The 15,012-nt window shown below is 31.1% G+C and overlaps 2 protein-coding genes and 1 pseudogene across 3 annotated transcripts; 2 read left to right on the plus strand and 1 right to left on the minus strand.

The window, feature by feature from the left end:
* Window positions 1-2,420: 2,420 nt before the first annotated feature.
* LOC107607706 (LEAF RUST 10 DISEASE-RESISTANCE LOCUS RECEPTOR-LIKE PROTEIN KINASE-like 2.5) lies at window positions 2,421-6,397 on the plus strand. Its single transcript, XM_016309628.3, has 3 exons — window positions 2,421-3,256; window positions 4,811-4,852; window positions 5,102-6,397. The coding sequence occupies exons 1-3, from the start codon at window positions 2,446-2,448 to the stop codon at window positions 6,235-6,237; spliced, it is 1,989 nt and encodes a 662-aa protein (XP_016165114.2). The 5' UTR covers window positions 2,421-2,445; the 3' UTR covers window positions 6,238-6,397.
* A 3,297-nt stretch (window positions 6,398-9,694) lies between these two features.
* Window positions 9,695-12,853, plus strand: LOC148554154 (LEAF RUST 10 DISEASE-RESISTANCE LOCUS RECEPTOR-LIKE PROTEIN KINASE-like 2.5; annotated as a pseudogene). The gene is made up of 3 exons (XR_015892067.1): window positions 9,695-10,773; window positions 11,316-11,357; window positions 11,603-12,853. The product of XR_015892067.1 is annotated as an LEAF RUST 10 DISEASE-RESISTANCE LOCUS RECEPTOR-LIKE PROTEIN KINASE-like 2.5 (transcript).
* Window positions 12,854-13,534: 681 nt separating this feature from the next.
* On the minus strand, window positions 13,535-14,632 carry LOC107607707 (rust resistance kinase Lr10-like). Its single transcript, XM_021107935.2, has one exon. The coding sequence runs from the start codon at window positions 14,570-14,572 to the stop codon at window positions 13,709-13,711; it is 864 nt and encodes a 287-aa protein (XP_020963594.2). The 5' UTR covers window positions 14,573-14,632; the 3' UTR covers window positions 13,535-13,708.
* Window positions 14,633-15,012: the final 380 nt, after the last annotated feature.

Genomic DNA, 15,012 nt, shown 5'->3' on the forward strand with positions numbered 1-15,012 from the left:
AATAAATATTTTCCATTAATATTATAAAAATTGAGAGCCTTAGTGTATTTTACGTCATAGTTCACATTAGTTATAAATTTTCTTACTAAAAACAATAGCTATTGCCTATGAGTATGATATTAAAATTCAAATTCAACTTGAAAAAAAAAATATAAAGTATAAACTAAAGAAAGGTTAACAAACTGTAGTAGTACAATTCTGTTATCTGTTTAGTGTAATTGTCTTTTATTTTTACCTTAATAAAATAACAAATCTATTATACACACTGCAAAAGAAAGCTAATTAACATTTTCTTTTTCTTATATCATTCTCCTAAGAGACACAACACAACACGCGTCAATAATTTCATGACTCAAATGGAATATCTGTATATTTGAATTTACACCGTATAATTCATCATATATTATAAAGGTGACTATATAAATAGATGTCATTTTTTATATTATAATAAAATAAATTTAATATTGATATAATATATTTATGTATTTAGAAACTTAGCTGCTGTCATTAATTCATTATAACATTAATTTGATATCTTTTATATAATTCCATAAAATGAAGTTTGCTCAACCTTTAATATGAGCTAATATCTTCTATAATATAGCTTTCTATATAAGTCAAGAATTTAATATGAGAAATTAATATTAGCAAATACCGTTACCATAAAAAAATGACACCCACGACCCTGTCTAAAATATCGAACAAACTCCACCAATCAGTAAGCTAATCATTTATATAAACGAGAACTCAAACTTGACAAAGACATGTTCTACAAGTTTTTGTTTTGAATGCTTTTTAATATTTTTAAAGATTTCTTTTTATATGAGTATCGAAATATCTTTTGTAGGTATTTTTACTGTGGGGTTCGAATCAGGTCGATTTATAACTCTCCAAATCAAGTAACTCATTGTTCGAAAGAAATCATTGTAGTTCGGCAGTTTCACACAGAACGGAATACATGCGAATTTAAAATTCTTATAAGACATAGAGACACGATATATATAAAAAATATAACGTATTTTTTTAAATAAATTGTAATGATATTTTGGTATTTTATTGATATTAAAACATAAATTAATTTTTAATTATTTTTCATATTTTTTGTTTTAATAATTAATAATATATATTATTACTAAACTCATTTTAAGAATACACATTTAGAATAAGACTAGACACACTAACACGTGATTGTATTTAGGTGTGTCCAAACGTGTCCGAAAAAAATTTTTTTTCCTTTTTATTTTTTATTAAGACACGGTTGAACACAAAAAACACACGTATCTAACGAGTGTCAATGAATGTTGTGTCCAAAATATATCCAACATGTGACACGACAAATAAAAAAAGTGTGTGCTTCATAGATTTTAACAATTGAAAAAACCACCATCCTAAATTAAGGTGATTGCTATGGTACCTATAAATGTTTGTCTAACTTCTTAAAAGGGTTAAAAATTAATATTTAATTTTAAAAGCATAAAAATAAATAATTATTAAATATTCAAAATTTACCATAACAAATAAATTAGGCACACCATACTATAGGTACCATAGAATTCACGCTTTATATTTTTAATATGGGGTGATAATGGTGTTTTTTAATTAGGTGAAAAGTTTGTGTGTTTGATTTGTATGGTCAGATTTATGGTGTTTTAATTTTTTTTGTTGATATCACAAATCTAAAAGTTAGATTTGTGGTTTTTATTTTTTATTTTTTTAAATGCAAATATGAAAATCAGATTTGAGTTTTTTTGTTTTAAATTTTTTTGAATATACAAATTTGACCCTCAAATTTGTAACACTATAAAATTTGGCCCTCAAATTTTTCTACTTCTTTAAATTTGAGGGTCCCGTTTGTTACTTAAAATTAAAAAAAAAATTAATCCATAAAAAAAAGTATACCAATTATCCATAATGATAAATTACACACGATCTTTTTTCATATTAAAAAAATTAGCCTGGAATTCACCTCTAAATTAATTATTAACATGGTATGACGACTGAGTGAGAAATGGTCTTCATCTTATTAATTTCTTAACCTCCACCTGACTGACAATGTTTGCAGAAAAACAAAAGATCACTTCAACAAAAAAAGTATAAGAAAACAAAAAACATGACCTTTCAACGCGCCTGTGTAAAAATAATAAATGTACAGTATTACTTGGCGATCTTGATGTGTGTATGTGAATCACAAAAGAGTGATAATGTTGCGGGAACAAATTAATTAAGAGTGGTTTGTAGGAAATTTCTGCAGCTGGCAGGTCTCATCAGTCACATTTCACATATTAATGCTGGTGACTACTAGTGAGTTGACTATTGGACTTGTGTGATAGTGATAGTCTAACTCCTCCTTATGGAAAATTATTGATGCTGCTGCCCTGTGAAGCAAGTAAATTCTTGTTATATCTGTAGTCTCTTGTTATTGACGTGTAGACCAAATCAAAGACAATGTTAAACCTTTGTACATTTTTTATACACCTTCTACCGCTGCTGTGGATCTCCTTACAAGTTTTCGATTTTTATGCCACCCGGTGGAATACCAAGGTGGCAAAGGATTCAGACAAAACAATGTGTTCATCTGAATGGTGTGGGAGGCATGACATAAGGCATCCTTTCAGGCTGAATAATAGTAGTCCAAGCTATTGTGGTGACCACAGGTACACCCTCTCTTGCGAGAATGATAACCAACTCTTTCTCTATCTCAAATCAATCAAGTTCCAAGTGCAATCAATTAACTACAACAACTACACAATTCGACTAGTAGATGCCAATGTTGCCCTGCATAGCCATGATCACTCATACCTCCTTCCTTATTCTTTAACCTCCTCCAACTTCACCAGTGCCCAAGATGAACCATATGATGATTGGTTCTATAAACAGCATCATTTAGTTGATGTTATTAGATTGACAAAGCAGATGGTATATTTGATGAGGTGCCCACCATATGGAGTAGAATCTTCTTCTGCTGTTGCAACTTGCATGAATGGATCCTATGCGCTTGGGAGTACATTCTATGTAAGTGATATTGATAAAACTCTCCAGGATTTGGCGGTCAGAGACTCGTGTCATATAGAGTGCATATATCTGACTTCATGGCCTGCTGAAATCAAACACAGAAATAATTCATGCACAGACATCCATCATATGCTGCTCTACGGGTTTGAACTTTCTTGGTTGAAAGTATATTGCAAGTTTAAGGCCATGCTCACTGATCATAACAAAGTCATTTGTTATAAGCCTTCACTTATACCTAAAAGTTGTAAGTGTATATCTACTAATTTAACTACCTATTCATATATCGTACCCCTGTGTCTTCTTAGGGTACCTGTACTTTAATTTATGACTATTATTTAAGATTTATTTTCAATTTTTATTTTAATTTTGAAAGGAGGTAAAAATTCGAATGCAGTTAACTTTATATGAAATTAATAGCTAAAAATCATTAAATATCAATTTAATCAAACCTATTAAATTATTTAAAGACTCTCGTCTATTAATTTTACATAAAATAAACTACATATGTGTTTTCACTTTTAGTTAATAAGACATACAATTTCTCAATAACACATTATGTGGATACTATATTGATATTCTATAATCTTATGAAGTACATACCATAAAAATTCCCCTTTTGTATAAGTTTTCTTTTTTGTGTCGTTCAACATTTCCTTGTTTAATTTTCTTCTACATTTCTAAGAAACAAAACTATTTTACTATTCCTTTATGTAATAAACTGTTAACAATTATGTTGATATAGTGATGATGAAAGAAAGTGAAACTTTGTATTTGTATTTATTGTTTAGTTATTGAAAAATATAACTAAAAAATATGAGAGCAATGGGTTCTTTTTAAACTTAATTTTCCTTTTGAATCCTAGCTGGATAATTTTGACAGCTAACATGTGAGAACATATTACATATGTGTTTTTAACGTAATTAAATTAATGCTTAGTTTGGTAAAATTTAAAAAAAAAAAGTGGTTATGTTTTTCTAAAAAAGAAACATCTTGTTATTAAGATCTTTTAAATGAATACAATATTTTCCTCATTTGAATTATGTAATGACTATTATTTTCTTGTATACATGGCCATATATTGCAAATTAGAATTAGCGTTATATCTATTAAAATTAGAAAAAGATTATTCATTCTTGATATGATTATATACGACTTTTATAGAAGTGAAAATTTATGAGATTGGCGTTATGACCGTTAAGTTTATGTATGTTATTTTCTATAATATTATAAAGGTGACTATATTGATAGATGTCATTTTTTATATTATAATAAAATAAATTTAATATTGATATAATATATATTTATGTATTTAAAAACTTAGCTGTCATTAATTCATTATAACACTAATTTGATATCTTTTATATGATTTTCATAAAATGAAGTTTTCTTTTTTTTTTTTTTTATCAAAGATATGAGACTCGAACCCGTAACCTCTTAATTGAGTATGAGAAGACTATGCTATTTGAGCTATTACTCATTGGCTCATAAAATGAAGTTTGCTCAACCTTTGATATGAACTAATATCTTCTATAATATAGCTTTCTATATAAGTGAAGAATTTAATATGAGAAATTAACATTGAAGAATTTAATGTGAAAAATTATAAAATTGATGCTAGATTTATTATATAGATATTATTTTATATAATATTATAAATATAGTTATATAGATAGATGTTTTCCTCTATGCTGATATAAGCTAAATTTAATATTGACATATTTATAGAAAACTTAAGAATTTAGGTCTCATTAGCATACTATAATACTAATTTAATATTTTCCCTGTTTCTTTTTTGCAGTCCTAGACTCAATGTATGTTGAGGTTCTAATGGCTGGAACGGGTAAGCCTCGTCTTTTCCTTTGCGCTACGTACTTATTTTATTTCGGATTGAAATCTATGGATAGGTCTATGATGATGACAACATGAAATTTATAAGGGAACACCATTAGAATTTAGCAGCAAAAAGAAGAAACAACAACAAAAAAAAATAGCATAAATAATTTTTAAAATTTTGTTATTCAAATCTAAAGGTGCTATGCTAAACTGAGTGACTTTTATGATTTCTCTACTCTTTCCATCTCCTTTACAGTTTTATTTGCTCTTGCCAAATTTGCACTTGGAGCTCCAAGCATCATTATCTTCTGCATATATAAATGGAGACGGAGGCATTTATCCATATATGATAGTATCGAAGATTTTCTGCGAAGTGACAATAACATTATGCCAATTAGATACTCCTACAAAGAAATCAAGAACATAACTGGAAAGTTCAAGACTAAACTAGGAAATGGAGGCTATGGCTCTGTCTTCCAAGGAAAACTTCGAAGCGGTCGTCTTGTAGCTGTTAAGGTATTGAATAAGGCCGAATCCAATGGCCAGGAGTTCATCAATGAAGTTGCTACTATTGGAAGAATTCACCATGTTAATGTGGTGCAACTCATTGGTTTCTGTGTGGAGGGATCAAAGCGTGCTCTCATATACGAGTTGATGGAAAATGGATCACTAGAAAAATACATATTTTCCCCTCAAGACAAGGCTTCCTTAAGTTGTAAAGAGCTCCACTCCATTTCCCTTGGAGTAGCACGTGGTATTGAATACTTGCATAATGGCTGTGACATGAAAATTCTGCACTTTGACATCAAACCTCACAACATTCTTTTGGATGAGAACTTTAATCCAAAAGTCTCTGATTTTGGACTTGCAAGGCTATCTCCCACTGATAAAAGCATTGTGTCTCTGACTGCGGCAAGAGGAACCATAGGGTACATGGCTCCTGAGCTTTTCTACAGAAATGTTGGCGCAATCTCATACAAAGCCGATGTCTATAGCTTTGGGATGTTGTTAATGGAGATGGCTAGCAGAAGGAAGAATTTGAATACACAGACTGAAAATTCGAGCCAAATATATTTTCCCTTTTGGGTTTATGATGAATTGCAGGATGGAAGGGAAATAACAATAGAAAATGATTCAGATGAAGAGATGAAGTTGGCAAAAAGAATGATGATTGCGGCATTGTGGTGTATACAAACAAAGCCTAATGATCGACCTTCAATGAAGAGAGTTGTGGAGATGCTAGAACAAGATGATGACTTAGAAATGCCTCCAAAACCATACTTCTACCCACTTGATGCACCCACAGAAGAGAATGGTGAAGATAATACAACTCAAAACAGTTCAAAATTATCCTCTGATGACGTCTCTTCAGTCAGTGATTCAAAGGAATAGAAATGATCTATTTGGACTCTACTTTGATATAATGTTGCATGCTCTGTATTTAACTAGCTTGTGTCTTTGGCTATGTTGTCTATATAAGTATCTCTGATGTATATGATGACAATAAATTCGGTCCTATGTCCTCTAGATTATATTATTATCTTCACATTTTAATCAGTGTCTCTTTAATTAGTTGAGATATCCATCAAAAGTATATAAAATAAAATACGCAACTAAAACTATAAAAACCTGTCCGAAAAAAGGTAAACATCACAATTTAATGAAACTATTATAGCTTATAGGTTAAGCGCGTAGAATGTGCAAAGAACATTATTGTATAAGAAAGACTCATAAATTAGGCTGGAGACTTTACCCATGAAAGCAAAGCACTTGTTCTTCATGGAACCTGGTTGGCATTGTCACTCTTTATCTATCTCTCTGAAGTTGACATTGCAAGTTGCAGCACGACCTTGTCAAAGTCTTTGATTTTTGTTTTATAGGTCAGGCACAACGCAAGTCAACTTCTGTTGATTAATCTCACACGGTCACACCTATTATTTTTACAATATTATTTTTTCGCACCCTGATTATTAAACTATTTAAACAATTGAAAAAACCCCATCCTAAATTAATTATTACCGTGCTAAGACTGAGTGAGAAATGGTCTTCATCTTGTTAGACCATCTCCCATTTCTGTTTATGGCCTACCTGTCATAAAAAGTAATTTCACATCAGCTTTTGCGTCATAAATAATAAATAGGAACTCAAAATATCTCTCTCTTTTCCATTAGGAGGAACTAACTTTAGTCCCTATTGTGGTCCCACTTAATTAATTAATTAAAATACTTAAAATTAATGTAATTAATTTTTTTAATAATATTATTTAAATTTATAAATTTAAAAATAATTCACTATTAAAAGATATTAATATTAAATAAATTCATATATAATAATAATACACAATATATAATTCGGAATTACACTAATTTATAGTGTTGTGTTTACAACTGCTAATTTTAATAATATCTTTAGCATTTTAAATTTTAAAAATAAAAATAACCAACTCAACTAAAAATTATTTTATAAGGTATAAAAATTAAATTTATTTTTTAATGTAAGTAAATTTAATTAATTATAATTTAATATAATAATATAAATAAAATTCAATATTAATTATGATATAAATAATTAATATAAATTATTAATTAAATAAAAATATAATTATTTAATATAATTATTTAATTATTTTATATTTTATATTATTATTTTTTTTATAATAACTTGCCAAATGGCAAATTATTATTGGTTAATTTGAGTCCCTGCTTAGAGGGACTCTCTCATCTTGAGACCCGTGCGAAAACTCATTCTTTCTCCTCTCTAATGGTTAGAGTTTTTATGTGTCAGAAAAAAATGAAAGAAAAACTCACCATTGAAGATACTCTTAGATTCTTGACCTCGACCTGAGTGACAAGGTTTGCAGAAAAACAAAAGAAAACAAAAATATGACCTATTAACGCGCATCTGTGGAAAAATAATAACTGTAGAGTATTTGAGTTGCATATCAAGGTTATTTTTTTTGGATATGGGATAAAAATTGGTGTAATTCTTTAATATTGGAAGTTATGGTGTTTTACAAAATTCTGGGAGCTATAAAATACGCAGAGTGCGAATTGCCAAATCAATTTATTTTTAATTTATAAAGACAATACACAGTCTGCGTATTGTATTATTTTAATATTAAATTACAATACGCAGTCTGCGTATTGTAAATACACAGTTTGCGTATTGTCAGTACAATACGTGTTCTGCGTATTGTGTTTGCCCAGAACAGCGCCCCCATAACACTGTAAAACTCTATTTTTTGTAACATTAACGTAAAACTCACTTTTCTCTTCCATATTAAAATAAAAAATCCGCATATCAAACCCCAAATATGATTTTTGAAAAATGCTGAATAATTAACATTAGAAATAAATAATTCCTCGTAAATAAGATATTCTAAATATCTTTTGGTTATTATTTTTCTGTTGAAAAATAATTGTTAATGGGATAACATAATACGAAAATTTTAGTGGGCCTAAAAAATCTATTAGCAAGATACATTGATTTTTAATGTATTATTTTTTAAAAAATGGATAGTTATTTTAAAATGAATTCTGTATCAACAAAAACTCATGTTTCTATATGATAAAAAACATATAGTAGTGATGAATCGTTAAAATAATAGAAAACCATTGGAAACTAATCCTTCTTGAAACCATTGCAAAAAATAAAATAATAAAAAGGTCAATGATATTAGGCCTAGGATTTCTTTAATCTGCTTCTATGCTACCAGAAGGAGCAATTTACCGAAAAGAATAATGTACACATTATATTTCACATTATATCCTATAAAGAGACCACTTTGATAAAGACAAGAAAAATATTTTTTTTAAAGACGTTTACATATGTCATGATATTATTGGACATTTTTATTAAAGAGGAGTGTTAGGGACCAGCACTTTTGTTAAATTCTGACTAGCACTTAACTATCAAAAAGAAATTGAATGATTCTATACCATTAGATGCAATCTCACATTATTAAAAACATCATTGATGGGTAATTGATAGCTAAAAACCACAAAATCTGCTGGTCCCCTAGATTTTTTCTTTATTAAATTGGTTAATAATTTATTTTTTAATAAATCAAAACAAAATCGGTTTATTATAACAACAATAATAAGCTCAATTGTCTGCATTATTATAATTATTAGACCCCATTTGATCCAATCGATTTCCACAATTTGAATCGAATCATGTTTAAATTTTTTTGATAAAAGACAAATATATCTCTGATTTTTGTTTAAAAAAAACCATGGTCAAGTGAATTTTATAAATTTCTGATAACAATTAAATTTATTGTTATTGTTATAAAAAAATCGATTTTATTCTAATTTGTTAAGAAATTAAAAAATAACCAGTTCATTAATACGTCAAGTAATAATACGTTTTACGTATCTTTATGGGATTATCCTCCATATTATAATCATGCAAAGGAAAGAATGCTTAATGGGACATACCTAAATGAATGTGAGTATTACTTGGCGATCTTGATGTGTATCTGTGTGTATGTGATTCATCGAAGAGTGATAATGTTGCGTGAACAAATTAAGAGTAGTTTGTAGGAAATTTCTGCAGCTGGCAGGTCTCACTCTCATCAGTAACATTTCATAACAAACCACACCACAAAGCCAGTACAAGACAAAAAGAAAGAATCACCCAAAACCAACCTACAACTCAGCAACACAATTCCAACCTTATCAGAAACTGTACCACCATAATTCTAGAAACATCTTTTTTGCCTTGCTGTAAAAGATGTTGCCAATCATAGAATTACCCAAGTTTCACCACTCAATAATGAGCTGTAATTTCAGCCCTATTGTATATATATAGCTACCATTTTCATTTGCAATGCAAGAAGCATATAACTTTCTTTTCACTCATTGGTCATTGTCTTTTGCTCTCTCTATTTTTCTGCACTTTTAGTGTTCTGTCTTTGATTTCACATATTAGTGCTGGTGACTACGAGTGAGTGCACTACTGGACTTGTGTGATAGTGATAGTCAACTCCTCCTTATGGAATATTATTGATGCTGCTGCCCTGTGAAGCAAGTGAATTCTTGTTATATCTGTAGTCTCTTGTTATTGATGCGTAGACCAAATTAAAGAAAATGTTAAACCTTTGTTCATTTTTTATACCCCTTCTACTGCTTCTGGGGATCTTCTTAAACATTTTGAATATTTATAATGACATCCGGCGGAGTAACAAGGTGGCAACCGATGCAGACAAAATGTGTTCATCTGGGTGGTGTGGGAGGCATGACATAAGGCACCCTTTCAGGCTGAATAATAGTACTCCAAGCCCCTGTGGTGACCTCAGGTACACCCTCTCTTGCGAGAATGATAACCAACTCTTTCTCTATCTCAAATCAATCAAGCTCAAAGTGCACTCAATTAACTACAACAACTACACAATCCGACTAGTAGATTCCAATGTTGCCCTGCATAGTCATGATCACTCTTACCCCCTTCCTTGTTCTTTAACCTCCTACAACTTCACCCGCGCCCAAGATGAACTATATCAAGATCGCTTCTATACACAGCATCATTCTATTGAAGTTATTAGATTGACAAAGCAGATGTTATATTTGGTGAGGTGTCCACCATATGGAGTTGAATCTTCTGCTGCTGCTGAAACTTGCATGAATAATGGATCATCCTATGTGCTTGGGAGTACATTCTATGTCAGTGATCTTGACAAGCGTCTCCAGGATTTGGCATTCGGAGACTCGTGTCATATAGAGTGGATGTATGTGACTTCATGGCCTACTGAAATCAAACACAGCAATATTTCATACTCAGACATCCATCATATGCTGCTCTATGGGTTTGAACTTTCTTGGTTGAAAGGATATTGCAATAACGAGACATTATTTGCCATGCTCGCTGATCATCATAACAACATCATTTGTTTTAACAATTATTACCAAAGCTCCCCACTTCAAAATTGTAAGTGTGTATCTTACTAATTTAACTAGATATTTACTTATTCTTATATTAACTCCGAGTCTTATATGCTGCTCTACAGGTTTGAACTTTCTTGGTTGAAAGTATATTGCAAGTATGATGCTATGCTCAGTCATCATAACAAAGTCATTAATTTTATGTATTTATGTATTTAAAAACTTAGCTGTCATTAATTCAGTATAACACTAATTTGATATCTTTTGTATAATTTTCATAAAATGAAGTTTGCTCAACCTTTGATATGAACTAATATCTTCTATAATATAGCTTTCTCTATAAGTGAAGAATTTAATATGAGAAATTAACATTGAAAAATTTAATGTGAAAAATTATAAAATTGATGTTAGATTTATTATATAGATATTATTTTCTATCATATTATAGATATAGTTATATAGATATATGTTTTTCTCTGTGTTGATATAAACTAAATTTAATGTTGACGTATTTATAGAGTTAAGAATTTAGGTCTCATTAGCTTACTATAATACTAATTTAACATTTTCCCTGTTTATTTCTTGCAGTCCTATTCTCAATGTATGTTGTGGTTCTAAGGGCTGGAACGAGTAAGCCTTGTCTTTCCCTTTGCGCAACGTACTTATTTTATTTCGGATTGAAATCTATGGACAGGTCTATGATGATGACATCATGGAATTTATAAGGGAACACCATTAGAATTAGCAGTAAAAAGGAAAACAATAACAACAAAGAAACATAGCATAAATAAGTTTTAAAATTTTGCCATTCAAATTTAAAAGTGCTAAACTGAGTGACTTTTATGATTTCTCTACTCTTCCCATCTTCTTTACAGTTTTATTTGTTCCTGCCAAATTTTCACTTGGAGCTCCATGCATCATTATCTTCTGCATATATAAATGGAGACGAAGGCATTTATCCATATATGACAGTATCGAAGATTTTCTGCGAAGCGACAATAACATTATGCCAATTAGATACTCCTACAAAGAAATCAAGAACATAACTGGAAAGTTCAAGACTAAACTAGGAAATGGAGGCTATGGCTCTGTCTTCCAAGGAAAACTTCGAAGCTGTCGTCTAGCAGCAGTCAAGGTATTGAATGAGGCCAAATCCAATGGCCAAGAATTCATCAATGAAGTTGCTACTATTGGAAGAATTCACCATGTTAATGTGGTGCAACTCATTGGTTTCTGTGTAGAGGGATCAAAGCGTGCTCTCATATACGAGTTGATGGAAAATGGATCACTAGAAAAATACATATTTTCCCCTCAAGACAAGGCTTCCTTAAGTTGTGAAGAGCTCCACACCATTTCCCTTGGAGTAGCACATGGTACTGAATACTTGCATAATGGGTGTGACATGAAAATTCTGCACTTTGACATCAAGCCTCACAACATTCTTTTGGATGAGAACTTCAATCCAAAAGTCTCTGACTTTGGACTTGCAAGGCTATCTCCCACTGATAAAAGCATTGTGTCTATGACTGCAGCAAGAGGAACCATAGGATACATGGCTCCTGAGCTCTTCTACAGAAATGTTAGGCGCAATCTCGTACAAAGCTGATGTCTATAGCTTTGGGATGTTGTTAATGGAGATGGCTAGTAGAAGGAAGAATTTGAATGCACAGACTGAAAATTCCAGCCAGATATATTTTCCCTTTTGGGTTTATGATGAATTGCAGGATGGAAGGGAAATAACAATAGAAAATGATTCAGATGAAGAGATGAAGTTGGCAAAAAGAATGATGATTGTGGCATTGTGGTGTATACAAACAAGGCTTAATGATCGACCTTCAATGAAGAGAGTTGTGGAGATGCTAGAACAAGACGATGACTTAGAAATGCCTCCAAAACCATACTTCTACCCACTTGATGCACCCACAGAAGAGAATGTTGAACATACTACATCTCATAATAGTTCAAAGTTATCCTCTGATGACATCTCTTCAGTCAGTGATTCAAAGGAATAGAAATGATCTATTGTTGCTTGCTCTGTATCTAACTAGCTTGTGTCTTTGGCTATGTCATCTATATTAGTATTTCTGATGTATATGATGACAATAAATTCGTTCTTATGTCCTCTAGATTACATTATTATCTTCACATTTTAATTAGTGTCTCTTTAATTAGTTGAGATATCCATCAAAAGTATATAAAATAAAATAAACAACTAAAACTATAAAAACCTGTCCGAAAAAAGGTAAACATCACAATTTAATGAAACTATTATAGATTATAGGTTAAGCGCGTAGAATGTGCAAAGAACATTATTGTATAAGAAATACCCATAAATTAGGCTGGAGACTTTACCCATGAAAGCAAAGCACTTGTTCTTCATGGAACCTGGTTGGCATTGTCACTCTTTATCTATCTCTTTGAAGTTGACATTGCAAGTTGCAGCACGACCTTGTCAAAGTCTTTGATTTTTGTTTTATCGGTCAGGCACAACACAAGTCAACTCCTTTATTAAGTGAATAGATTAAGAGTCACGTTTCATATGTACGGTGACTGGTGAATGTGAACCTTTCAAAGCCAAAATAATCTATAACTTATATAGTGCAAAAATATATGTGTGATTCGATGAGCAAACTAAAGTCTTCATATACAGTTGTTACTGTTACATACAGAATTACAGACATTTGACACTCGCATAAAAGTGTAAGAACACCATACTTGTTGCAAAAACAGAAAAGTAATTATTGGAACAGAGTTTAAAACAAAAAGAGAAAGAGAAGGAGTTCTAAAGAAGACCTCACCATCTGCTAGAAAATATGAGGGCAAACTACCAAACTAGGCTAACATAACAGTACATACAATTTACTCCATGTAGCTAACTATAATACAAGCCAATTAGCCAAATATATTTGGATGATATCAAGTGAGTTTTATTTGACTAGTTAAAGAAAATACAAACTTTTCATACCACTCCAAGTTAAAAGTTAATCTAACTCTTGGATCACTTCTAAATCTTGGGTAATTTGTCTTGCAGGCACACTAATTTTAGCATATTTTCTTGAAGGCCCTGTGGAAGCAAAAGGATTAGGAGGTATTGCTAATGTGTCTTGGTCTCCCTCCAACATTTGAAGCACTGTCTGCATTGATGGTCGATCCACTGCATGCCATTGGATGCACCAAAGTCCCACTGTTGCTAGTTTCTTAGCAATTTTAGCATCTTCTTCATCTTCAATATGAATTCTGATTTCATCAGTCTCTTCTAAAATACTATGCATCCATTCTGGATAGTAAACATGGCTACTGTTTTCTTCTATATCCTCTGTGATCTTCTTCCCTCCAATTGTTTCTAGCAGCATCATTCCATAACTGTAAACATCATACTTGTAAGATACATTTCCAAAGTTTCTTGAGAAAACTTCGGGCGCAATGTACCCCAAAGTTCCTCTAGCTGCTGTCATTGACATTACACTTTGATCCTTGGAACATAATTTAGCTAGACCGAAATCACAAATTTTTGGAGTAAAGTTGTGATCTAGCAACACATTTTGAGGTTTGATATCAAAATGGAGAATGCGTTGATCACAACCTTGGTGAAGATACTCAATTCCTTTAGCTACATCTAGAGCAATCTCTTGCAACTTCTTCCAGCCCAAAAAGTTTTGCTTGTTGTCGGGCGAATTTATGAACTTCTGGAGTGAAGAATTTGGCAAGAACTCATAGACAAGAGCTCTTCTGAACCCATCAGCACAGAAACCAATCAACCGGACAATATTGACATGGGGGATTCTACCAATTATACCAACTTCATTGACCAACTCCTCCCCATTCCCCTGGGAATTATTCAGCATTTTCACAGCAATAGGAAATTTGTGTGTGTGATCACGATTTAACGTGTAGTGGAGTCAACATCATGGTCATGAATCTTATTGGTTTCTATGAATATGTACTATCGGACTGTTAAATTCATAAGTCAAAGTCAGCTTCTTTATTTATTTAATTTTGATCGTATACCAACTTCTTTAGATCATGATGTTCTAAGAGAATTATTACAGAACTTCATTCTGAGAAGCTTCTTAATACAATTTTTCCACATTTTATAGCCATGATTAACGAACTTTGGAACCAAACAAGAAAACGGAATCATAAATATTCGCACACGGTCACAGCTTCAATATTGTTTATCGACGAAAACTCCAAACTAGTCTTCAAACATTTCTAAGTGACTCTTTTATAGTTTGATTCTATTATTTTTATTTGAAAAAATTCTACTCTCCTCTCTTAAAATATG

The sequence above is a fragment of the Arachis ipaensis genome, chromosome B7, assembly GCF_059453495.1.
Source record: "Arachis ipaensis isolate K30076 ecotype BB chromosome B7, ASM5945349v1, whole genome shotgun sequence".
Classification (NCBI taxonomy): Eukaryota; Viridiplantae; Streptophyta; class Magnoliopsida; order Fabales; family Fabaceae; genus Arachis; species Arachis ipaensis.